This window comes from Aphelocoma coerulescens, unplaced genomic scaffold, assembly GCF_041296385.1.
Source record: "Aphelocoma coerulescens isolate FSJ_1873_10779 unplaced genomic scaffold, UR_Acoe_1.0 HiC_scaffold_70, whole genome shotgun sequence".
Lineage (NCBI taxonomy): Eukaryota > Metazoa > Chordata > Aves > Passeriformes > Corvidae > Aphelocoma > Aphelocoma coerulescens.
This window is the reverse complement of record NW_027184055.1, coordinates 1,343,146-1,369,294: the sequence shown is the minus strand read 5'-3', so window position 1 is coordinate 1,369,294 and position 26,149 is coordinate 1,343,146. Positions and strand designations below refer to the sequence as shown.

The following is a 26,149-nucleotide window of genomic DNA, read 5'->3' as shown; positions in this document are numbered from 1 at the left end:
AGGGCAGAAGAAGGGATGTGCAAAGGGGTGGGGGAAATATGCAATGATTTTGGGGCAATGATTCTCGTGTGTGTGTTTCTTGTGGGACAATCTGGGAATGAGTCTGTGAAACACAGTCTGCAAACAGGAACATTCCTGAACTCGGCACACACGACTTTGGGAGGGGCTCTCCCCTCGTGCATCCGGCCCAATAAAGAATGCTGCTGCTTCGTGCTGCGCTGGTGCTGAGGAGGTTTTGTTTCACTGAAGTTTTGGCAACACCTCTGTGCCTGTGTCCCAGACCCACAGAGCAGCTGTGATGTCAGAAAGGGGCTGTGTGACATCACAGAGCGGGCTGTGACATCACAGGGTATTGGTGTGACATCACAGAGAGGGCTGGGCCATCCCAGAAGAGGCTGTGACATCACAGAGTGGGTTGTGACATCACAGGGTGGCTGTGTGACATCACAGAGTCTTCTGTGACATCATGGAGCAGTTCTGTGACATCACTCCGTGGTGCTGTGACATCACAGCTTTGGCTCTGACCTTACAGGGCAGAGGTCAGACATCATCAAGCCAACTATGACATCAGAGAGCAATGGTGACATCACAGAGCAGGCTGTGACATCACAGGGTGCTGGTGTGACAGCACAGAGCAGTGTTGTGACATCACAGATAGAGCTGTGACATCACTGGGCACTTGTGTGACATCACAGAGTGGGTTGTGATATCACAGGGTGGCTGTGTGACATCATGGAGTCAGCTGTGACATCACAGAGCAGCTGTGTGTTATCACAGAGAGGACTGTGACAACACAGATGGGTGGTGTGATGTCACAGAGCAGCTATGACATCACAGGGTTGCTATGTGACATCTCAGAGTGAGCTGTGACATCACAGATATGGTTTTGATACCACAGGACAGAGGTCTGACATCCTATAGCAGACTATGACATCACTGAGTGGCTGTGACATCCCAGGGTGGCTGTGTGACATCCCAGGGTGGCTGTGTGACATCCCAGGGGTTGGATGCCATGGCACCCCTCATCAGTTCCAGTTCCCTTGGAAACCCCCCCAGGAGCCATTGCTGCACTCAGGGTCCGTGGCCACTTGCCCGCAGACCTGTGGCTGCCCTCGGCTGCCATGGCAGCCCTCAGGACAGAGCGGTGCCGGGGCTGGTGCCAGCTACAATTGCACTGACACTCGCTGATGCCCTCAGGTGCCACGGCAGCGGCCACAGGGACCCGTTCCTCACTTTGGTGCCACGGACACCAACGCTTGGCCCCGCTGCCATGGGGATTGGCACGCTCACCTGCACTCAGGGCCCGTGGCCGGCCACTGCTGCCATGGACACGGGCACGGAGCCCTGGGCCACAGTCGGCTGCCGTGGCCACCAGCCCAAGGTCCCGTGGCCAGGGCCGGGGCCATGGAAAGGAACCCGTGGAGCCGTGGTGATGGTGGGTGGCCATGGGGTGCTGCTGTGGGCTGGGGCAGAGGGAATTTCCTTGCCAGGCCTTTCTCTGGGGCTGTGTTTGGCTCTGTGCTGAGCACAGCGTTGCTCACACAGAGATGGTTTTGTTCTTGCTGAGCTTGCACAGAGCCAAGGCCTTTCCTGCCCCTCGTCCGGCCACGCTGGGGAGGGGCTGGGGGTGCGGGGGAGCTTGGCAGGGGTCACAGCCAGGACAGGTGACCCCAACTGACCCCAGGCATATCCCAGACCACAGGACAACATGGCCAGTGTATAAAGTGGGGGGAACAAGGAGGAAGGGGGGACATTTGGAGTGAGGGTTTTTGTCTTCCCAGGTAACACTCAGGCAGGATGGGGCCCTGTTTTGCTGGTGGGCAGGGTCAGCACCAAAGACACAGACACCAACTGAAGGAATTGTGCAATTTATAGAATGCAAATCTGCAAAAAGTCACAAAAGCATAAGCTCAGCAAAGCACATAATCATTAGCAAAGAATCACAGCAGGAGCAGCTCAGCAATGCCCCCAATCATCAGTGCCAAAGATTGCCTGCAGTGATTAACCAAGATCCAGCCCCAGGGACCCTCAGACCTTACCATCACCCAGAGCCACCCATCAGCTGGGGGAAGCTGTCCCAGCCAAGGACTGCAGAGCCACTCCCGGACACTGGGAATTCCTGCAGCTGCCTCCAGCCACAGCTGAGGCTCCAACCCCGCTGCGAGAGGGCCCAGCTTTGACAGTGCTGGAGAAACAAACTGACAGCACTTCCAGTGCGGGAACATCTGCTTTCATCCTCCTCTTGGCTTCCTCCTAAGCCTGGCCAGGGCTCAAGGAGGAGCCAAGGGAGCTGACTTTGACCATACAGCCCCAAACAAGGCCAGATGTTGGATTTCATGGCCTTGTCTGGCGTCTAAACACAGAAAGGTCAATCCATGTTTCACTAATGAGAGGATACATCAATCACAGCGCTAATGATCATGCAAATTTCGGTAATGAGCAGATATAAAGATAACCTTTGGTTGGAAGGTTCATCCAGAGGTCACCTTTGGCTCAGGGCCTGTTGTTCAGGCCTCAGTCAGGCCTCCTGTCCAGGCCTTGGCACTTCAGGGACGTGGTTTAGTGCTGGGCTTGACTGTGCTGGCTTAATGGTTGGACTTGATGAGCTCAGAGGTCTTTTCTAACAGAAAGGAGTCTGTAATTCCAGGATTCTGTCTGCTGCATTCAGCCAGGTCCATGACACCTGCATTACTTTGGTCAAAAAGGCTCCTCTTGCTCAGCTCTTGTGGCCTAAGGCTTCAGCTCCTTCAGCTCCTGGTGCTGAGCTGCTCATGCTGAATGAGACGCCTCGGAGAGAAGAATACAGTTCATCCCATTCCTTCTGGCACACGGAGAGGGGAGGCTGTGAAAACAGGAGCATTGTTTGCTGTGGCCTCCTCTGTGCCCTTGACGCCTTTCAGTGCTTTGAAACAGCCAAGAGCTTTCTCCAAGAGTGCAATGAAGCAGCTGTTCCTGCTCCCAGCTCTCGCCCTGCCCAGTCTCTGCCCTTGACTGCTTTTGTCCCTCTTGCTGTGCCCTCTGTGGCCCCGGGGCTCGGTGGCTGCTGCCCAGGGCTGTGGCACTGGCACAGATCCAGTGCTCGAGACCCTCCTTTCCCTGCCCTTGGAGCTGCCTGCTCACAGCAGCCTTTGCCACCTGCAAGCTCCACATGGACAGGGAGTGCCCACCTCTGCTCCTTGCACACCCTGCAGGAGCCCAGGGCTGCCATCTCCAGTCCCTGCTGGAACTGAGGGCTCCCAGGTGCCCCAGGCTGCTGTGGCACCGCTGCCAACGGGAGGGAACAGCGGCAGGGGCTGTGCTGAAAGTCAGCTCCATTTGCTGCTGCTGCTGCTGCTGCTGCTGTGGGGGTCATTTGTCCAGCCCTGCCCCAGAGTCAGGGATCAGATCCAGGCCCTGCTGCTGCTCCCTCGGGATCAGCCACAGTTTGGGGGTTGCTGTCAGTGCCAGCAGGAGCGGGCGCTGGAGCAGCGGGTGCTGACAGTGCCCCAAGCCCCGGGGCCCGAGGGGTGCCTGGGCTGCGGGGCTGGCAGGGAGCTGCCCCTTGTTCTCCCTGTGCCTCACGCAAAGCTGGGCCGCTCACAAGTGGGGCAGCACAGCAAACAGGGAGCCTGCCAGTCTCTGCCAGCCCTGTCTGCTCTGAGATTGGGCCTTGGAGCTGCAGGGGGACAAAGGCAGCTGCTTCTGGTCCCTCTGCGTGTCCCCGTGTTCAGCAGTGCTGATCCATCATTTAGGACATGTTTTCTGTTTAATTAATAGAAAAAAACAAAAGAAAAAGACCAGAAAATATTATGAAACATAAGACCAAAACCCAAATGTGGAGTGAAAAGTCTTTTGTAACTCTGGATTAAGAGGTAACTGATCTTTTCAAAAGACAACTCAGGTATTTGTAAATATGCTGGTGGCACTGATCCATCTTTCTGACCTCAGCAGTCCTTTTTTCAAAGATTTTGGGCTTTGTCTCCAACATTGTTATTTTAAATTGTGGTTGAAGCAATAGGAAACTGATTGTGCCCTGCCAGCTCCGAGCAGGACTGGCAATCTAAACTCTGTCCCACCCCAACTCACTGACAAGATGCCCTTCCTTCTCACCCTGCCAATGAGCTGCACATTCCCTTGGAAATTGTCAGGGGTTCTAAAAGACACCAAGTCCCACTCAGGGCTTTTTGCTCTGGTTTGGCACTGGAGAAGGGCAATTCTTCGTCCATCAGCTCCAGGCTGCACTGCCTCAGGAACACGGCCCACTCACCAGGTTGGGCCCACTCGTGGCACTACCAGAGGAGGAAGAAAGTGCAATGGCACAATTCCAGCCCAAAAGGAAGGAAGAGTGGGACAGACAGAACACCCTGTGCATATCCAGGCGTTCAGCTGGGACTGTGGAGTTTGGGTTCTTGCCAGTGGGATGTGTGTCCCTGACTGCAATCTCTTGGCCTGCACCAGAGTCTCACTCACCTGCAAAAGCAGAAAGCTCCGTCGCTGTGCTCACAAGGGGCTCGTCTGATGCAAAGCTGTCAGAGCCCTGTGAGGGGAGAGCGGGCCCAGCCGTGCCCGGGGCTGAGCCCCAGCAGAGCCCTGGCAGAGCCCGGAGCAGCCTCAGCATCGGCAGAGCCCGGCTGCAAGGAGAGAAACCAGAACCCGCCCGTCAGCTGAAGCCTCCTGTCCCCTTGTCCCAGCCGCCCGCAGTGCCCAGGCCGTGCTGGCCGTGCTCAGAGCTGGGCCCAAAGCTGCCCAGCATTGCTGCCTTTGGGAGCAGAGCAGGAGGGCAGGACATGTGCCCAGCCTGCAGCCAGCCATGGCACAGCCACCTCCTCAGCAGCTGCCCAGAGCCCAAAAGCAGCTTGGCAGCCACTGAAGAATTGGCTGCAGCCGCCCCAGCAAAGGGGGAACCTTTGGTGCCCGGCCAGGCCGTGCCATGCCCAGCTCTGGCAGCATCCCCCTGGCTCTGGACTCACCTGCACACTGGCCGTGGAGCGTGTCTTTGGAGAAGGTGCCAGAATCAAAGGCCATCATCTTCAGCTGCCGCTGGCCAGCTCCAGGAAGAGGTTGTCGGCCTTGAGCTCGTCCTTGGTGTCTCCAGCAGCAGCAGCCCCACCTGCTACAGCTTCTCCAGGGGCTCCTTCTCCTTCCCTGGGGCCACACCAGGCTCTCAGGGTTCTGCCCAGGGCCCCAGCCATCAGTGAACCAGACCAGCAAAACCAGGGGGGATGGTGGCCACCAGTGCTTGCCAGAGCAGGCCTCCAGCTCAGCTGCAGCCCAAGAGCTGCGTGTTCCCTTCTGATGCTCCCTGCTCAGAGCTACAGGCAGGACAAAATCGTCTGCTTTGCTTTGCCACTGATTGCCAAGAGATGTGTGGGGCTGTTACCTGCCAGGCCCCTGGATCACACTGTGCCTGTGGGTCTCTGCCATCCTCTAGGGCACATGAACACCCTGCAGCCAAGGGGCACTGAAGAGCTCTTCCAAGGACGGCCTGTCCAAGGGCTGCATGGACAAGCACCTCTTAAGAATATCCTGGCACTCTGGGCACAGAAACCAGAAACCACCAGTCAGCTGCAGAAGGATCCCGCCCGCTTTGCCCCCCGTTCCCGTGCCCAGGCCATGCTGGCTGTGCCCAGAGCTGGGCCTAAACTTGCCCATGCATTCTGTGCTTTGGAGGGCAGCAGGAGAGCAGGACATGTGCCACCTCCTCAGAGCTACCAGAGCGGGATGCTCCTGAGCCCGCTGCTGGCTCCCAGCACTGCTATTCCCCCCGTGCCGCAGAGATGAGGATCCACCTGGAGAGAGCCGTCGTGGGAACAGGATCCGCCCCCAGATGATCTCCTGGCCCCTCTTGAACGGGTGCTTCCCCACCACCAGCTGGTACAGCAGGATGCCCAGGGACCAGATCGTCGCTGCCTCGCCGTGGTAGCGTTGGTGGTGGATCCACTCGGGTGGGCTGTACAACAGGGTTCCTGTGGAACACAGACCGAGTCCATCAGGGGATGCTGCTGCTCCCAGAGCCTCGCCCCAGCATCCCTGGGCACGCAGGGGCTGCACCAGTGGCACACGGGGTGACCCGCTGCCCTCTCGCCTGCACCTGTGACTTGTGTACAAACTGGTGTTGGAAAAGAGGCCACTGGTGTTGGCAAAGGGCAGCGGAAGCCCTGGGGAGGCCCAACCATGACATGCAAATGAAAAACCCACCCAGTGGTGGGGGAAACCCACTCTCCTCCCTGCCTGCAGTGCCCCAAAATACATCAATAAGCCAAGGCAAACCAGGGCAGCGGAGCAGTCCAGGCCCTTCCTCACCTGCACACCAAACCGGCCGGTGCACGGGGTCTGACCCCCCTCTCTGCTACCCCCACGGGGGATTTTGTTGGGCTGGCTGCCCCCGCTCCAGCCCCAGCCCAGGGCAGAGTGGGTGCTGAAGGCTGCCGGCAGCGCCGGGAACTGCCCCCTCCCAGCCCCACCCAAAAGCAACTTGGCTCAAGAATTAATCCCATCCTGGCAACAATGAGGGGAAGCCCCGGTGCCACACCCAGGCTGGGCCATGAGATGCCCAGGAGCATCCCCTGGGAGGGCTCACCTGCAAACTGAGTGTAGGCTGTGTCCTGGAGGAAGGCGCCGCAGCCAAAGTCGATCAGTTTCAGCTGCCCGGTGGCCAGGTCGAGCAGGATGTTCTCAGGCTTGATGTCCCGGTGCAGGACCCCGCAGCTGGTGCAGTGCCGCACGGCCTCCAGCACCTGGCCGAACAGCCCCCGCGCCTCCTCCTCGGGCAGGAACCTCCGCTGCGCCAGCAAACCCGACAGGTCCTGGCACCGCTCCGGACGCTCCAGCACCAGCAAGAAGCTGCTGGGCAGCTCAACCCACTCCAGGAGCTGGATGACACCACGGAACCCAGTGGACACCTTGTGCAGCAGCACGATCTCCAGGGGCGCACGGGCGCCGTCGGGCTGCGGGAGGAGCACGGTGCCGTCGGTGGGGCTGAGGCCGTGCCAGGGCTCTGGGACCCCTCACCCAGCCCGGGACGCTCTGCGCCCCCCGCTCACCCCCCGCCCGCTCTCCCTCCGGGGCTCCCGGCGGCTCCCACCCCGCCGGGCCCCGGCTCCTCGCCGCCCGGCACGCCCCGCCTCTGCCGCTGGCCCCGCTCACTCACCAGCTCGCCCCAGTGCCGGACGCGGTCACGCGGCACGCATTTGATGGCCACCTGCGAGCAAGGGGCAGCAGCGGGCTGAGCTCGCCGCCCGCCCCGCCGCGCCCCGGCCTCCTCCTCCTCCTCCGCCCTCCGCCCTCCTCCTGCATCCTCCTTCTCCTTCTCCTTCTCCTTCTCCTTCTCCTCCTCCTCCTCCTCCTCCTCCTCCTCCGCCCTCCTCCTTCTCCTTCTCCTTCTCCTTCTCCTTCTCCTTCTCCTTCTCCTTCTCCTTCTCCTTCTCCTTCTCCTTCTCCTTCTCCTTCTCCTCCTCCTCCTCCTCCTTCTCCTCCTCCTCCTGCTCCTTCTCCTCCTCCTCCTCCTCCCCGCCGGCCCCGCCACTCACCGGGGCGCCGTCCGCGAGCCGCGTGCCCGAGAAGACGCTGCCGAAGCCGCCGCTGCCCAGCAGCGAACCCAGCCGGTACCGCTCCTGCAGGGCCTCCTGCGCCTTCCCTGCGGGCGACACGCGGCCGTCAGCGCTCGGCCCGGGGCCAGACACGGCCCCCGACCGCCCCCCGACCGCCCCGGCCCGGGCATCCCCATCCGAACGGGACACCGGCGGCTCGGGGCCGGCGGCCGCGCTGCCGAGCGGCGGAGCTCGGGCCGGGGAAGCCGCAGCGGAGGCGGCGGGAGCGGCCGCGCCCCGGGTGTCCTCCGCGGGCCCCGGGAGGAGCCGGGCCCGGAGCCGAGGCCGGAGCCGGGGCCGGAGCCGGAGCCCGCGTCGGGGCCGGGGCCGGGCTCGGCACAGGCGGAGCCAAAGGGTGGCGATGCCGCCCCAGCCCCGGGCACCGATGCCCGCCCGGCAGCGCCACAGCCAGGACGGCGAGAGCCGGGCGGAGGCGAGACCGCGGCGGGACGCCCGGGGCCGGGGAGGGGGCGGCCCCGCCCGGGGCCGGGGGCGGGCCTGGGGCATGGCCCGGCCCGGCAGGGGGAGGGGGAGAGACCGGGAGAGGAGGGGGACACCGGGAAAGGGACACCGAGAGACGAGGGGGACACCGGGAAGGGGAGGCGGGGGGAAGGTGCGGAACACAGGGAGAGGGAGAGGAGGAGCAAGAGCACGAAGAGGAGAGAGTCTGTAGAGTCGCTTGTGATCGCTGCTGCCGCTGCTGCCGCTGCTGCCGCTGCTGCCGCTGCTGCCGCTGCTGCCGCTGCAACTGAAGCGCCGGGGCCGTTTGTCCGCGTGTCCGCGTGTCCGCGTGTCCGCGTGTCCGCGCGTCCGAGTGTCCGCGTGTCCGAGTGTCCGAGTGCCCGCGTGTCCGCGTGTCCGCGTGTCCGAGTGTCCGCGTGTCCGAGTGTCCGCGTGTCCGTTCCCCCCTCGCCCCACGCTCCCCACGGCCGAGCCCCGCTCGCCCCGGGGGCAGCCCCTGAGTCTGTGCAAACACGGCAACTTTGCCGTGTCCAGCCCGGATCCAGAGTCCTGGCTCCTGCACGGTGGCAGAGGAATCCCCTCGGCTGCTGCTGTGCCTTGGCCCTGCTGAGGGTCAGACACTGCCGGGCCACATTCCCTGCCTGTAGAATTCGTGCCCCACCCAAGCTCTGCACTTTTGTCTCCAGCATTGCTTTCCAATAAAAACAGGGGAAGGCAAACTGTGTGCAGCTCACGGTATTTCAGAGTGTCTAAAACTCGCTAAGGCACAGATCTTAGAGGTGAGATCCATTTGGAATTCATGGCATGGAGAAGCAGTGCAACATGGAAAAGGGGAGCACAGAAATAGAGAGGAGAACACCTTGGATTGTTTCTTTCCATTTTCATTTCACTTCTGGAAAGCTGTTTCAGGTTTCTGGGAATCTTCTCCACAGTCCTGTCTGCTCTTTTCAAGAACCTTTCCTGGGGAATGAGGTGCAGCTCCTGTCACAAGATGTGCCATCAACTGCAGCTTCTCTTGGCTTCCCACACTGTGAGTGCAGCACGACTGCTGCAGCAAAGCAGGACAAATGCTGGGAGAACTTTACAAGTTGTCCTTTCTTTTCCCTGTGGGCTGGGCACTTGTGCCATCGGTGAGGTTTTCATTGTGGCTGTTCTAACCTAAGAAACCAGGAGGTGGAACCAGCAATTGTTAGGGACTGCAAGCCAGGGGCGTCACTTTGCCTTTACGTGGCAGGGACGACACTACGCACTCAGCACATTGCCCCAGGCATGTGTGCACGGCCCAACAATTTGTCATCGAACAGCGGTGAGCACTTGGATGAAATCAAACTGACTCCTCATATGCAACTCATTCATTATAGAGATGACATCTTGGGCCAGGGCAGCAATGAGGAGGAAGTGCAACAAGTCCTTGAATTAGTTGTGGATCATAGGAAACAGAAAGACTGGGAAATTAACCCTACCAAAATTCAAGTGAAATTTTTGGGAATTCAGTGGCAATGTGAGCATCAGGAAATCTTCCCCAAAGCCCAGCAGAAAATGTTAGAGTTTGCCGTGCCACAAAATAAAAAGGAGGCACCAAGATTTATTGGATTATTCGTCTTTTGGAGACAACATATTCTGCATCTGAGACAAATCTCAACCCCTCTGCATAAAGTAACCAGGGGAAATAGGGAATTGGAATGGGGGAGTGAGCAGCAGGCTGCCTTTGAATTAGCCAAAGAGGCTATTAGCCAAAAAGGCCTTTAGATCTATGGCCTATGCAAAAGGGAGAAGTTGAGTTAAATGTACCTGTAAATGGGTCACATGCTGATGGGAGCCTCTGGCAGAAACAGGGAAAGAAAAAGGTTCCCCCGGGGTTTTGGGGGAGGAAGTTGCCAGAAGCAGGAAACAACTACACACCTTTTGAGAAACAGTTATTGGCATGTTATTGGGCACTGATGGAAACAGAACAACTTACCATAGGGTATGAAGTGGCTCTTCATCCGGAAATTCCTATTGTGCAGTGGGTCAGAAGGTCCCCAAAAGCCCATTGGATTGGGCACGCTCCGGAGTGTGGTACTGTAAAGTGGAAGTGGTATATTCGGGATAGGGCCAAGGTGGGAACGGGGCGGATAGCCACTCTTCATGAGCCAATAGCAGCTGCCCCCGGGAGGGACCAAGAGGTGAGTGCCAACTTCACAGCTGAGAGGGAATCTCCAGGGAAGTGGGAAAAGCCTTCAGATCAACTAATGCCACAGGAAAAAGAACATGCTTGGTTTACGGATGGGTCAGCTGAATATATAGGAGGGAAAAGGTTTTGGAAAGCAGTAGCTGACCATCCTCATTCAGAAAAGTTTTTAGAAATGACCAGAGAGGGGAAAAGCAGTCAATATGCTGAATTCTATGCAATTGATATGGCTTTAAAACAAGAAGATCTAGGAGAATGCCTTTCCTATACTGCTTCTTGGTCGGTAGCTAAATGGGTTCGCTCCGTGGCTACCGACATGGGTAGGCAGAGCCTGGAAAATCTACTCCAAAGAGGTCTGGGGAAAGGAACTGTGGAGTGACCTTTGGGAAATGGTGCAAAGAACTGATGTGACTGTGATTCATGTTGATGCCCATAGTGACACAGACACTTTAGAGCTACTTTATAACTCTGTTGCAGGCAACCGGGCAAAGATTTCCAAGCAAGACCGGAGTTCCCTCCAAAGGAGGATCACGAAGGCCTGGCAAAATGTGCACACCAAAAATGTGTGCACCTTGGACAAAAAGCCCCTTACAGGTGTGCTCAAGAGTGTGGCATTGCCACGTCACTCGATATGAGTAGAACTAGAATTGCTCACTGCCCCGTGTGCCAACATATGTACAAATGCCCGGTGCCAAACATTGTAAAAGGACAGCTGGGGAGAGGAAAATTGCCCGGACCAACTTGGCAAATGGATTACATTGGACCTTTACCCCAGGACCGAGGGTGTAAATATATCTGCCATAGACACATATCCTGGGTATCTGATTGCCCATCCTTGTGAGAAGGCCACTCAGCATAGCACCATCTGTACTATAGACACAGTAATTCTGTATTACGGAATGCCATTACCGAGTCAAACAGATAATGGGTCTCATTTCCAGAACAAATTCATTCAGCAGTACGCTGAGCAGAAAAACATTCAGTGGGGTTTTCACACACCATATTATCCCCAAGCTGTGGGATTATCTGAGCAAATGAATGGGCTATTGAAAGAGCAGTGGAGAAACCTGGGAGATGGACACCTGTCCTGGTGGAGAACCCATCTCACTGATGCACTGCACATCCTTAACAATAGGCCCATCAGGGACATGGACACAAAGTCAGGGGATGGCGCTCAGAGTCAAAGTATATCATGATTTGGTCAGAGAAACATGGTCTCTTGACACCTCCCTAAGTAAGGGAAGCTCCCAAAGATGGGGACATGATGAACGGCCACCTGAGAGAGTTCTACAACATTATGGACCGGCTCCATGGAGCCCTCGCCAATTGGTGCCAGGGGCCAGAGAACCTGCCTATCATCTGAATTGGATAAGAAGACTGCAAGCTGTCTCGGAGATAATAACTAACCAGAGATCTGCCGCCCCTGACCTTATGGCCGGCCAATCCACGCAAACGCGGAATGCGATTTTCCAGCATCGCGGGGTTTTAGACTACCGGCAGAAGAAGGAGGAGTTTGCAGGAAAGAAAATGAATCCAACTGTTGCTTACAAATTGATGACAATGGAAAAGTAGGAAAACAGACAACTCGGGAGATGAGAAAATTAGCCCATGTACCAACCCAAACATGGGAATGTTGGGAACCAGATATATTCTTGTGGCTGCCAGGGAGTCTGTGGCTCAAAGGGGCCCTTTCTCCTTTCCCTTTGTGCAGCTGCTCCCTTCTTGTTTATTCCTTGTTTCATTCCTTGTACTGTACGACTCATCCAGCACAGAGTACAGGGAAGGCAGCTCACAGCTACACCTCAAGATCAACCAACCCTATGTGCAACAACTGCAGAGGCCGCCTGACAGCCGTGATTCATCCTGTAAGTCAGAGGAGCGACTGATGTGCTGAGGCCTGAGCAGCAGGCCTCAGCCGGAGCTGACCTACAAGATGAACCCTGGCCAATCTGTGACTAACACCCTCAGTATTATTTAGCTAAAAACAGATGACAAAGATGCTTCTGCTAGCCATTTAACGCCAAATGGGCTGCTTTAGAAACTTTCCCATAACCGTGTACAGTTATCTGCAAGAAATGGATAATTTAAGAAACTTTCCCCAGCTGACATGAATAAAGGTTTGTTTGCAGGGTGTTTGAGGGGAAACCCTCCCAGGCAAGGCCTGGGCACTGGCCAAGCTGTGGCCCCTGCTGGTTGCAAAGTGTGCCATCAGACCCAGGTGTTTCCGGACTAAAAACACAATCAAGTCACTTGGACTTCCTGATTTGGGCCTATAAAAGCTGGAGCCATGTTAGGGGCAAATTTGGAGGCCTCACATACAAGTAGATGCACCCATAGGATTCTCCCAATTGACGGGAAGGGTTCTCCAGATCCTTGCTGCGAAACGGGGCTCCCCAACGACTGCAGATCTGGATGATGGTAAGGTATTTAGGCAGTTGGTGATGCATCTTTCTAAATCACTCTCCTTTCTCTTGGATAGTAATAATTAGGTGCATTACCTTGCTTATTTTTGCTTGTTGCTAAATCCAAGCCCCTAGTTTTACTGAATGTATCGTTTTACATTTGAGGTTCCTTAATTTCACAGTAAAATAAGAGCATTCTTTCCAGTGCTGTCTGTGTCCTTTAAATCGCCTCTGCCCCTTGGCAGAACAACAGGAGGCCCCTGAGGGGCTGGGGTGGTGGGAAGGCCCGAGGAAGTGGCTGTCAGAGGCCATAAGCAGCCTCCAGGCAGCCGCCTCGTTCCTGCCGCCCGGCTGCTCTGGCGCTTCCCCGAAGCATCTCCCAGGCCTGCGGCAGAAGCCCTCAAGGCCGGGCCTCAGCAGGAGGGTGGGGAGCACCCCGAGGTGCTGAGGCTGGGCTGGCTGGGGACAAGGAGGGCGGGGGGGCCCTGCTGGGGCACGGCCCCTGGCTGCTGCCAAGAAGGGGCGGTGGGCAGAGGCAGGGCTGGCGGCCAGCCCGGGCCCCCGCGGCTGCCCAGGCCACGGGGCTGTGACCGAGGCCCCCCTGACACAGAGCTCTGGGCCCGCACAGCTGCTGCCACCATGGGGAGGGCGGCGATGTCTCCTCGAGCAGGGCTGCCGAGTCGCTGCTGCCGAAACAGCTCTGGACGCCACAGAAACAGCACCAGAGCGTGCACAGGAACAGCAGGAGCCCCAGTGCCGGCACCAGCCCAACAAGGCATCCGCACCAGCCGGGACGCCAAACGGGGCCATACTGTGGGCACAGCTGCACGTGGCTTGGCAAAAGGCTCCAGCAGAATTGGCCACAATGGCTTCCTCTTGCCTTGCCAGCCTCACAGCGACGCTTGGCAGCTTCAGCTGCAGCCTGTGCCCCTGACTGACTTCAGTGGCCGTGCTTGAGGGCAAACTCGCCTTCCACAGTCAGGCGTCCCAAGGCAGCGGCATTGGTGCCATTGTGAGAGAGAGACTCTGATGGGACACAAGCCCTGCACTGCAGGTGCCATCCCTCTCCTGCATGCAGGCCCCTTAAAGACACGTACATGAGCTTCCAAATGAAATCCTGGACTTGCTTGGAACAAAGGAAGATGCAGCTGGCACTAAAGAAAAGCAGGGAGCGCTGGCAGACGTTCGGGGGGGGGAGGGAAGCACTTTGCTGTGTGCAGAGGAGATGGCCCGGTTCACAAGCTCAGGCTTTGCTGCCAGAGGATCCTGCTTTGCTCTTGCTGGAGGCCATTCCCTACCAGTGCATGGCCCTCCATTGTTCCTGCATCACGGCTGCTGGACCTGTGGCAGCAAGTGTGTCCCGAGTCCATGTGACAGCAGAAAAGGGTGGGACCTGTGTGCTTCCAGCGCCTGTCTTGGCTGCTCCTTCAGGGTGCTGGCACCATCATCAGAGACACAGAACAGCTTCCTTCCTTCTCTCACAAGCCCTTCTCACCCCATTGAAGGGGTGCAAAGCAGCAGGATCCCCTCCCAACCGGCGTCTTCTCATCCTCCCAAAATGTGGGGACTTCGCCTCAGCCCACCCAAGTTGCAGGGGGTTTACGGCACCTTCCCCAAATTCACTGCAACCTCCCAGAAACAACTTAGAGGCCCCAAAATGGTCAAAAAGCAGCAGGAGCCTCCCCAAAAGTAGCTCCTGGTTTCCCTCCTAGGAGTGCCCCACTCCAAGTGCCCAAACCATCCCATCCCTCCCAAACTTCATCCCACCCCAACGATGCCATCCCATCCCATCCCATCCCATCCCATCCCATCCCATCCCATCCCACCCCATCCCAGACACCAATTCCCCTTCTGTGCTTCCTGACTCCCCACAGCCGGGCCTTGGGGCTGACGGATCGAGCCATTTGGGGCTGCCATCGACACATTGGGGCTGGCATTGAGTTTATTGGAGGCCCCCGCTCAATCCCTCCATCCCAAATGGGAGCTTGGAACCTCTCCTCAGCCCTTGCTGTGCCCATGGGCTCACCTCAAGTCCCAAAATGACAGCCAGGGCCCCACAGCCCATTCAGAACCTCTCAACATTGCCAGAAACAGCAGCATCCTTCCCAAAATGTGCTCCCCGGCTCCCTGACAATAGGTCCCCCTTCCAAGTACCAGAGCCCCCCTCTCAGAACCCCTCCCGAAGCATTGGGGGGACCCCAAAACTGCCTCAGGAACGGGACATACCCTGAAATCCCTTCAGGAATGTGGGATACCCCAGAACCCACTGAGGAACGGGGTCCCCCCGGCCTCATCATGCGCAGCCTTCAGCTGGCTCAGCCAGAGCCCATCCCGCCCTCAGCAGCCCCAGCCCAGCCCAGCCCTCCTGGGCAGGAAGCCCCAATGGCCGAGCCGGCCTGGGACACTTGCAGGGATGCGGGGGCAGCCGCAGCTTCTGGGGCCAGCCTGTGCCAGGCCCTGAGCGCCCTGCCAGGGAACCATTGCTGCCCCACATCCCATCTCAGCCTGCCCTCGGGCAGCGGGAAGCCGTTCCCTGGGGCCCGGCCCCGCAGGCCCTTGGCAAGAGTCTCTCTCCCCCAGCAATTGCTGCTCCTCCCTGCTGCGGGGCCCGAGCTGCAAGTTGATTTTCTGCCGCTGGCCCCGGCCCAGCCCCGAGCCAGGGCCAGCACCTTGCCCTGGAGCTCTGCGGGCGCTGCGTTTGTGCGGCCGCAGCGCAGCGGCCGCAGCTCGGAGCTGCCCTTTGTGTCCCCGCCGGCAGCTGGCAGAGCTGGCGGGGCCGGGCCAGGGCCGGGCCAGCCCCGGCCTTCCCGGCTCTGCGACACAGCGGCGGCAGCCCCAGCCTTCCAGCCCTGCACACGCTCCCACACAAGCGTCCAGAGCCGCGGCCACGCAACGCAACTGACCGGCCGCTGACCCCCCAGCCTGGCCTGATGGCCATTCCTCTGCCCACACCTCGGCCAAGCTCCCCTTGGCCACCTCCTGAGCCACAGTGCCACAGACAAGTGCCACATACAGCTACAGAGCTCTGCCCGGAGCTGGCAGGGAACGTTCATTCAACAGAAAAACCACCAAGAAAAAGAGAACTGCCCCCAGCAGAGCTGTTCCCTCCTGCAGTAGTTACACCTGCACACCCACAGCGCCTGAGACTGCAAGCAATGAGCATTCCCTGGGCACATGTGCAGCCCAAGCAGCTCGAGGACAGCCTTGCAGCAGGACTGCTCTCAGCTGAGCCAAAAAGGCCCCTCTGGCAGCTGCAGGGCCATTGCAAAGGGCAAGGGCCAGAGCCTGGGCCCACGGGGGAGGAAAGGGTTCTGAATTCCCCTGCCCTGGCACAGAAACCCTGTTCCCAGGCTGCTTCCCACACAGGATTCCTCTGGAGGGCTGCGGAAAGCTGAGAGGCAGCTCTGGCTTCTCCACTTTCCATGTGCTAAAGCTGCCTGGCAGAAGAAATGGAGGGACAGCTCTGGTGGCACAATCCCTCCCGGCCCAGGGCACAGCGCTGGGAAGGTCTTTCCGTGCCTATGGCACCGACCAGGACAGGCTGGGGGACAGGAGCATCCACAGCCCAGAGCAGCTCAGGCACTTCAGCAGCGATTTGGGCACTTTGGACGTCACACCCCAAAGGGGGAGACCCAGGCCAGGGAGTGGGACAGACAACCGGAATTCCTGGAGAACAGATGGGCACAGGTGGACACGTTCTGCCCCCACAACTGTGAGATTGTGGCCCCAATCTGCCTGGCTTCACAGCCCCACAACACTCAGATCCTCCCAAATATTCCCCTGAATAACAAATTCACCCCCAAATTCCGGTAAAATGGTGCTGCTTTAGATCTCTTTGTTTAATTTCTTTATTCTTACTTTAATTTTGGTTGTTTCAGTGGGATTAACACAGAAATTACTTAGGCTGCAGAAGATCTCCAAGGTCATCCAGGGTTGCTGGATACCACCAGAAAAAACAATTGGACAGAGCAGATGAAATTTTTTAGGGTGTAAAGGTAAAAAAGCCAGAGGTCTTCCCAACACAGATCACAGGGAATGTGGGTCACCAGGGCTCTGCCAAACGTGGCTCCTCTGATGGGAGATGGAGCTGGAGCAGAGGACAAAGCTCTTCCCACAGTTGGGGCACTCGCAGGGCTTCCCTTAGCGGTGCCTCCGTTGGTGTTGGGTCAACTGAGAGCTCCTGGAGAAGCTCTTCCCACACTGGGGACACTCATAGGGCCTCTCCCCGGTGTGGATGCGCCGGTGGATGACGAGGTCAGAGTTGTACCTGAATCCTTTCCTGCAGTCGGGGCAGCGGAAGGGCCTCTCATCCGTGTGAATCCGCTGGTGCAGGAGGAGAGTGCAGCTGGTCTGAAACCTCTTCCCACACTCAGGACACTCGTAGGGCCTCTCCCCTGTGTGGATGCGCTGGTGGCGGATCAGGTGGGAGCTGTGGCTGAAGCTCTTCCCACATTCCCCACACTCATAGGGCCTCTCCCCAGTGTGGACCATCTGGTGGCAGATCAGGTGGGAGCTCCATCTGAAGCTCTCCCCACATTGCCCACACTCGTAGGGCCTCTCCCCGGTGTGGATCATCTGGTGGCGGATCAGGTGGGAGCTGTGGCTGAAGCCCTTCCCACATTCCCCACACTTGTGGGGCTTCTCCCCATTGTGAAGCTGCTCATGAACCACCAGCTCTGACCTCTGGCTGGATCTCCGGCCGCCTTCCCGGCACAGGGTGGGTCTTTCCTCCTCAGAGCACCCTGGGCTGCATTTGCAGCCCCTCCTCCTAAGGGATCTCCGGGGCTTTTCCTCCCTGTTGGATTCCTGCGCTGTGGAGCCGCTCAAAATGGCCTCTTCCACCAGGTTCTGCCGCGGGGATTTGTCCTCCCTGGGCTCCGTCCTCAGCTCCTTGTCTGGGGAGGAAGGACAAGGAGAGGATGGGATTTGCCTCCGTGCCACAGGGAAGGGGAAGGAGATCCCCCCAGTCCGTCCCCGGCAGGACGGCGTCGGCAGCGGGGTTGTCCTGCAGCCGGGGGCGATGCTGGGCTGGGAGATGGAGCAGGAGAGAGGGGGAAAGGGGCACTGACTTCCTCCTCACCTGCCTGGGGGTCCTGGGGCATCTTCCTCTTCCTCACAGCCTCCTCCTGCATCTGGCCAAGGGTTGGGAATGGGAAATCCTGGTTTGGGGAGAAACAAGGGATGAGTGTGTTGGGTTGGGGGTTCTTCCTGCCCAAGGCCAGCTCTAGAAGTCACCGGGTACCTGGTGTCCATAAAACCAACAAAAAACCAAGAGTGACTCCAAAAAAAGCCTCCAGGAGTTCCCCCTTTCCAGTCTCCTCACTTTGGGGTTCTGGGGGTCCCCCTTGTCAGGGCTGCTGGGGGTCCCATGGGTCCTGGGGATCCCCCTCTCTGGGGTCCTGCTTAGGAATGCTGGGGGGTTTTGGGGGTCCCACAGGTCCCTTTTTTCCCAATTCTGCTTTGGCTCCCAGAGGTCCTAGGGTCTCCCTCTTCAGCCTCCCTCCACTCCAGGCACTTGGGGCTCCCCCCTCTCCTCACCGCCCCTTTTAGGGCTGAGGGGTCCCAACCCCACCTCATCTCCAGGCCCCCCCACCCCTCCAGGCTCTTGGGGGTCCCCCAGCTCTGGTATCGTCCCTCTCTGCTCTCCCCACTCCAGGGGTCCCGTGTTCCAGCCCCCAGCTCTCCTGGGGATCCCCAAAGCCAATGTCCAACCCCGCCAGGACCGGGCAATCCTCACATGGACCCCCCAAGACCCCCAAGGGGCAATTATGGCTCAGCTTTGGAGTCCTGCAAGATCCACATATCCCCTCTGTCCCCAAAAATCCCTCCCAGGGACATGCAAGGACATCTGGGGCTCGATTCCAGAATCTGCAAGCTCCAAACACCCCTCCAAAAAAACCCCTCCTGGTGATCCCCCGATAGATTTGGGGTGAGCTCCCCCTCCCCGCTCACCTGCAGGATGGGGGGAAGATGCTACCGGGGCTGGGGGTGCTGCGGACACAGTGGGCAGGCAGTGGAACCTTGTGGTTCTCCAGCTCCTCCTCCTCCTCTCTCCCTCCTCTTCCTCCCGCTCCTCCTCCACTCCCACCCTGCCCCCCCTTTCCCACCCCCTCTGCCCCACGGCTGCCGCAGCAGCGGCTGCTGTGTGGGGGGAGCCCCCGATCAGCCCCAGGGATGGACAGGGGGGTTGGGGACCCCCCCAGTGCGGATCCCTCCCTTCCCCAGAGCCCCAGGGAATCGCTCCAGGGCTCAGGTGCTGGGGGACAGGGCTGCACCCCCATGGAACCGCTCTTCTTCTGTCCCAACCCCACCTTTCCCTCTGTCTTGGGGTGACCTTATGATGTGTATCCCATATCGCTGCCTATGCCCAGAAATTAATTCCTGTGCCTTTCTATGCCTCTAAACTGAGCCTGAGAGGGGGAAGGAAAAAACTGAGCAAAGTTTTTTCAAAGCAGTTTGCAGCTTGTTCAAGGTCACACACAGATAGCAATTGGCTTCCCAGCTGCGGCAGGGGAGGGGGGAAGCACCCGGCCGGCTGCACCCAGAACAGTTTCTTTTTTGGCCAGTTGTTCAGCTGCTTTTTCTCTGGAGAGAAACTGAGAGCTGAATTTTTCCTCCCCTGGAAAATCCCCTTTTCTACTGGACTGCTTGATTGCTTTAACATCAGAGCACATCGGGAGGACTTTCCACCGGGCACAGAGGGCCTGGGCCTGGGTCAAGCCCCAGCTCCGAGGAGACCAAAGGGAGGACTCTAACACTTTCCCAGGTTTTTTCCTCCGCAGCAACAGATTTTACAATTTAGCGTTATTTTCCTTTCCCGTGTGTTTGGTAAATAAATAGTTTTATCTCCTTCACTTTCCTTCGAGGAAAATTTATTTTTTCCCAAACCTGGTGGGGGAGGGGTGGTTGTGCCTTCTCTCAGAGGATATATTTCTAAATTTGGCCAAACCAGAACACCCTCCCCTCTCCTCCCCTTTCCCAGCGTTCCCCCAATCCACAGCCCCATTCCAGCTCAATTTGGGTGTCCCATCCCCCTCCCGCTTTGCTTGGGGGTCCCAGCCCCCTCTTCCCCCCCACCTCCTTCTGCACCTTCCCCATCCCCAATCCCCGCCTCCCCTCCCCCGGCCTTGGTTTTGGGGGTTCCAGGCCCCTCCTGCTCCCTTTGGGGGTTCCATTCCCCATTTCGCTCCATTTGGGGTCCCAGACCCGCCCCCCTTCTCACCGCTCACCCCGCGCCCGGGGGGGCTCCCAGCACCACCAGTGCCACCAGTGCGGCCCCAGCTGCCCCCACACGCCCCATGCCCAGCGCCGGGCGCTGCCGACAGCCCCAAAGCAGCCGCGCTGTGCCCTGGGGGGTCCCCAGAGCGGCCCCGCCCCGCACGGCACTGGGAGCACCAGTCCGGACCAGTGCGGAGCGCGGGCGGGCGGCATCAGCCGTGCCCGGGCAGGGCCGGGCCCCGCGGGGCTCCCGCCCGCACTCGGCCCCCGCCGGGACAGCGCGGGGGGGCCCGGCCTGGCCGCCCCCACCTCCCCCTCCCCAAATTCCGCTCCGGGGGGCGCTGGGGGCGGGGGGGGCTCAGCTGGGGCCAGAGGTGCCGGAGCCACGTGTCCCCCGCTGCCAGCACCGCCCCCTCAGGATTAGGGGTGCCCCAAAACTCCCTCGGAGCTGGCGGATACCCCGCAGGCCCCTGAGGACTGGGGTCCCCCCGGCCTCATCATCCCCAACCTTCGCCTGCCTCATCCCAGGCCCCATCCCGCCCATCCCCCTCCGCCACACTTCATCCCACACCCCAATCCACATCCCACCCTTCCCGGGCCCCATCCCGCCCCATCCCATTTCTCCCGGCAGCCGCCACCGGGACCCCCAAAACCCCGCGTGCCGGGGGCTCCCCAATATCCCCCAAGGGGCATTTGCGACTCACATTCGGAGCCCTGCAAGATCCAAACATCCGCCTCCCCCCCTGCCCCACCAAACCCCCGTTCCCCAGGAACCAACAAAGATATTTGGGGCTCGGTGCTGGAATCCTCCAAGCTCCAAAAATCCCCTCTCCCGAAACAACCCCAGGCACCGCCCAAGATATTTGGGGCGAGCTGCCCCTCCCCGGTCACCTGCGGGATGGGGGGAGCGGTGTTCCCGAGGCCCAGAGCTGCGGACACCGAGAGCGATGGATGCACATGGAGGCTCCTCTTCCTTCCTCCTCTGGCCTGCCTCTTCCTCCCGCCCCTCCCCCTTTATCCCTCCTCTTCCTCCCGCTCCTGCTCCTCCAGCCGTCCTCCCCCCTCGCTCCTCCTCCTCCTCCTGTTGTTTGTGGCTCCCATCCCGGCTTTGTCTGGCATCAGCCCTGGGGCCGTGCCGTGCTCAGCAGCAGCAGCAGCAGCAGCATCCTGTGCTCTGGCAGCACTCCCTGCTCCTTAGGGAAGGCTTTGGCATTTCTGCCGGGCACAGACACTGAAGCTCACCCCGACCTGCCCCGCTCCCATTGCTGTCCCCTGGGCGCTGGGCAGCTGCTGGGCCAGGGCAGCCCGAGACACAAAGGAAGCCAAGTCCAGCCCAGCTGCCCGGGCTGATGCAGACGAGCCCCAGGGCCGAGGTCCTGCAGAGCCCCACGGAGCCCTCGGCTCCTGGCTGGGAACGGGCTGTGCTGCGGCTGCCACAGCGGCCACAGCGAGTCCTGGGGCTCCCCCGGCGCCGCTGCAGCAGCACCCGGGTTCCACCTCCTGTGCCAGGCCCTGGCCAGGGGCCAGCAGATCCATGGGCTCCGTGCCGAGGGGGAACAGAGCAGCAATGGATCGGCTGCAGCCCCCAAGGACCTCGAGCAAATCGTGCAGGAACATCCAGACCTGGACCTGACGTTTGCAGAGCTGCAGCCGGCAGAGTTCTGTGGCGCAGGAGAGCCGGCACGGCGAGAGGAGACCTGCAAGGAGCTGCAGGAGAAACGCCCTGAGCCTCAAAGGCCGCCACGGCCTGAATCTGTGCTGGGGAAAGTTCTTCGTGTCCGGGAAGAGATCCCGGGATGAGGCGAAAGCCAAGTACATGGCTGGTGACAAGATTGCCGTGCAGGGAGGGCAGAGGAGGGACTGCGGGCGGAGACTGGGAGCCTGGGAAGGAGGGAGGGGTGGGGAAGGTGTATTTTTAGGATTTGTTTGAGTTCTCCTTGTCCTGGTGTGATTGGTTTGGAAATAAATTCCGTTAATTTCCCCAGCTTGGGTCTGTTGTGGCCCTGGCAGTGAGCAGTGAGTGAGCTCTCCCTGCCCCGATCCCAGCCCATGAGCCTTTCCTTCTGTGTTCCGTGTGCTGCAGCTGTGGGCAGAGTGCCAGAGCGGCTTTGGTGGCACCGGGCACCCGGCCAGGGCCAGCCCAGCCCAGCGGTGCCTGCAGTTCATTCCCTGGGCTGCAGCGCGGAGCGGCCGCAGGGCGGGTCCGGCTGCGCGGGCAGGCGGCTCCAGAAGCACCAACTGCGCCCCACGGGACAGGAGGAGGAGGCAGCGGGTGCCGGGGGAATCTCCTTCCTCCGAGCCGGCAGGGCCAGGCGGGAGAGACTGGAGAGAAGGAAACGGGAGAGGAGGGACGAGGCTGGAGCTGTGGAGAGCTGCAGGGATGCCGGGGCAGCCGGGAATTTTGTTTTCCAAATCTCTGGGGCGAAAGGAAGCGCTGTGAAATCCGTCATGGAAAAGAGAGGAGAAATAGCGATTGATGGAAAGCGACACCCCTTGGGACTCAGTTTCTCCCCCTGGATTGCAAAAGCTGACAGACAGACCCCGAGCGCCGACGGACACCCGTCCCCGGCGTCACGGCCCAAGGGATCGGAGCTGCGGCTGGCGGGGCTGGAAGCTCCGTCCAGCAGCTCCGCTGCCGCCCCCAAACCTCGGGCTGGAGCGTGGGGTCTGGGACACAGCCCCGTGCTGGGGGGCGGCAGCGGGAGCCGCGGGGCCCGGCCCGTGGGGGCGGCCGGGCTTGAAAAGTGCGCGGGGCCCCAGCGCGGTGTCCCGGTCTTGTTCCTCACCTTAACACAACGTCTTCAACTCCCTACGTGCCCTTCATTTAATCAGCATTTCCTAAATGCTGACCCATCCCATCATCATCTCTACCCGGAACAGAATTTCCCAGGCCATTCCAAGTCCTTTATAGTTCTTAAAATACTGCGGCCAACCCCTGAGCGTGATTTCCCCCACCCCCGCCTCCGTGCAGACCTTGTTGTCTCCCAGCACCAGGATCGTTCCCACTGCCCCAGGTCTGCGTTTAGCGAAGCCAACAGTGCTTCTACCACTGCTTTCAGCAAGACCCCAATTGAGTCTTTACATTTCAACATAACCAGATGATGTCTACTTAGCATGAAATGTAGTTACTGTCCAAGAGTTGCACGTCCCAAGCAAATTCTTAGCAGAATACATTTTAAATCCTTTGGATTGAAGTGTTTGGAAATCATCTGCTAGCGTATTCATTACATTCTTTTCAATATCTATGCAGAGCTAAGGAATTCCAATTATGAGAGGCTGTCTTCTGTAAGCTCATTAAAAGTTAATATCCACCACAACACTGTCTCTCTATTTCATTGGTTCTTTGCAATTGCTTAGCAAAGATAACAAGCACCAGGCTTTTAAAGAGAGAGAGACATGCTTTCTTACCTAAAAAGACACAATCTTGTTCCCACCAAAGCACTCACACAGGTGAAAGTCACAAATTTCCTGCCTCTTCCTTCCTTTCCAAACCAGTGCAGCATGAGAGAAAGCAGCTGTTTCCCGAGGCCGATGGGTCACAGACAGGTCAGATGACATTGAGGCTTGTTCCTCAGAGGCTGTCAGCAAGCAGCAGATGATGATTGCAAGGATCCAGGTGACACCATCACCCTCTCAAGAGAGGAATCCTTTAAGCAAGCACATTGCTTATCACTTCCATCCTGCTTTGGTTTAATGAACCAGCTCTTCCTGGCAATGAGCAGCAAGGGGATCTAATTTGACTGTTGCTACCCTTTTACATTTTATTGAATCATTACATCAGAACAGGCATTTTACCTTTGCTTCAGTTACTCCAGAGGACCTTGGCACAAAGCAAAATGAAGTCAAATGAGAAATAGCTAGCTTAAATTTATATACACCAACAAAACATGCTGTGTTTCAACAAGTGTAAGAGAGACGTGGGACTTTCCTTCCCTCTGAGCAGCTGCAAGCATAAAAAAAGCAATGATGCAACATTCATTAATAAAACTTTCTTAGAAAGCTCTTCTTATGGCCAGATTCAACATCTGCAGGAGATACCCAAAACACACTCATTGTGCTGCACTTCCCTTTTTCCATTCACGTGTTATATGTACTGAAAATATGTTATCGAGTAGGTATGAACACACCATGCTCCCAAATTTTCCCGAAGTAAAACATATATCTGTGTATGTTATAAACAATCAAACACAAGGGAGAAAAGCATAGCACAGATGCTGCAGGAAAGGAAATTCATCACATTACAGATCTCCCCTGATATGGAGATTGGCCAGGACTTTCATCAGTGATGGGAAGGAATTTCTCATCTTCCCATTTACAGCACCTGAAGCAAGAAGGACCCAACACCTTAAGCGGTGTCCAAGATAGCACAGAAATTTAAACGAAGCCATTTACAAAGGGCAGCAATTCATCTGGCCAGTTCACACCTCAGATAACTATCTGCAGAACCCAGAGCAACATGATACTCCAAGGAGCAGTGAGATAGCCAGAGGATTCTCAGCTAAAGAAAATCAGGCAAGAACAGGATGTTCCTTAGCCTGGCTAACCCAGGTAACATCTCCCAGCCATTAGCATGAGAGGAAACAGAAAGAGAGAGGCTGAATTACTTGCAGTGTACAGATACTGCCCGAGGGAAATGTGACAGGGGACCTACAACATAAAAAATGCACTTAACTGTAAAAACTAGGAAGTGAAGCTAAAAATGAGAAAAATTAAAAGCTGTCCTTGGATATGCAGTAAAAGGCACACTGACATCATCAACGGGAGAAGGAACACAAAAGCACCCAGCTGCTCAAAAGCTGTGCTATTCAGGTACAAAGAAATCAATGTTTTTTTAAAGAAAAAGTCCCTCACAACGTGAATGAGCTCAGTAACACTCAAAACAATATTATTTGTTAGAAAAATCATCTGCTCCAGTGCCTGAAGGAAAAGGTTTGCAGTTTATTCCATCATTCCTTCAAATCCAGGGATTAGTGAGAACTTCTTAACAAATTCCTGCCTTGCCTTATGGTCCTTCAGTTTCACCAGGGCCAAAGCTTGCTGCTCACAGTCAGTACAGGAATCCCCGGGGTGTTACCATCCTCTCGGAGTGAGAAAAGCACTCCACTCGAGATGGTGAACAAAGAGATGGGGCAGTTTCCTGATGCCTGAGAAGGATGTTCTCAACTCAGTGGCACAAAGTCTGCTTTTGTTCAGACAGGAATGAAGAGGAAAAATGGCAGAAATTCATGATAGGGACGATGAGGAGAAACATTGGGCTGTGCACACATTCAGTCCAAGCAACATCAGCTCCAGGTGTGGTTTAAAATTCACGTTTGTGCTTTATTGAAGCCATGCACTGTATTTGTGGTTCTCAGTGAATTCTGTATCCAAAAGGGACATGTTAGATGATTAAAAATTAGTTGGATTTCTTTCCTTCTCCTGTAGCAGTGCCAGTAGGAGAGGTAACAAAGGCAGTTCCCTGGCCTTCAGACATTGCACAGAAGTGGGATACATTGATACACACTCATGCAGCCAAACTGCAGGTATTTAATTCAGGGCCTAAGACATGAAGCCAGGCTTCTTTTAATAAATCACGGACAGAGATGAGCTCCTGACATTAATATTCCACTCCTCCCTCTTTCTGCTGAGACAGTCTGGACAACACGAATATCCCTAATACAGATCCAGGGCTCTGGTATAACAGCCACCCCAAAAAGCCATAGTTCCAGCTACCTTTCCTTTCTTTGCATCATACCAGGAGGAATCAAAAGGAATGAAACCTATTTCATTTATTATTACAGGTGAGAACCCCTCAAAGTACACAGGAAGAGAAGTTGTATTTTGTAACCTTGTTCTCCATCTAGAAGTAAAACAGGGGCTGGTGTGAGGCACCGAGGGGAACAGAGAAAATGCTGAAAAGAAACTGAGGAATGTGAAGCCAAATTTTCAAGCATTCCAGGCAATCACACCACTCAGGGACATTCTACAGCTCAGCAAATCACATGCTGGAATGCAGTGGAGTATGGAGTAGGGAAATAGGGAACTGCTCAACAAAATAGGTGCTACAGCCTCTTGTGCTCAGGCTCTTAGCCCAAAGTATGTTCCAGCTCCAACTGAAGGGCATTCTGAACCAGAGGAGCACTGACCTTTTGATTTTGGCAGTTCACAGTTCTCAGACATCACAACGTCTGTGGCTCCTCTCATCATTATTTTTGCTGTTTTCACTACTGGCCATCAAGTTTCCTGCAGTAGCCATCCATGAACCCTGGACCACTACTACATGAATAACACAGAACATGGCTCTGAGAGTGCATTAGTGAGGCACCAAGAGAAAACCCAAATGATGATCC

The 26,149-nt window shown here is 57.3% G+C and overlaps 1 protein-coding gene and 1 pseudogene across 1 annotated transcript; one reads left to right on the top strand and one right to left on the bottom strand.

Annotated features, from left to right (window-relative positions):
* Positions 1–26,149, top strand: part of LOC138102326 (zinc finger protein 850-like) — a 1,260,715-nt pseudogene that overhangs the window by 458,573 nt on the left and 775,993 nt on the right.
* On the bottom strand, positions 5,407–7,705 carry LOC138102344 (serine/threonine-protein kinase pim-1-like). Its single transcript, XM_069000034.1, is given in 6 exon segments — positions 5,407–5,513; positions 5,769–5,945; positions 6,560–6,926; positions 7,130–7,180; positions 7,509–7,685; positions 7,688–7,705. Coding segments are annotated over 6 exon segments (897 nt in total).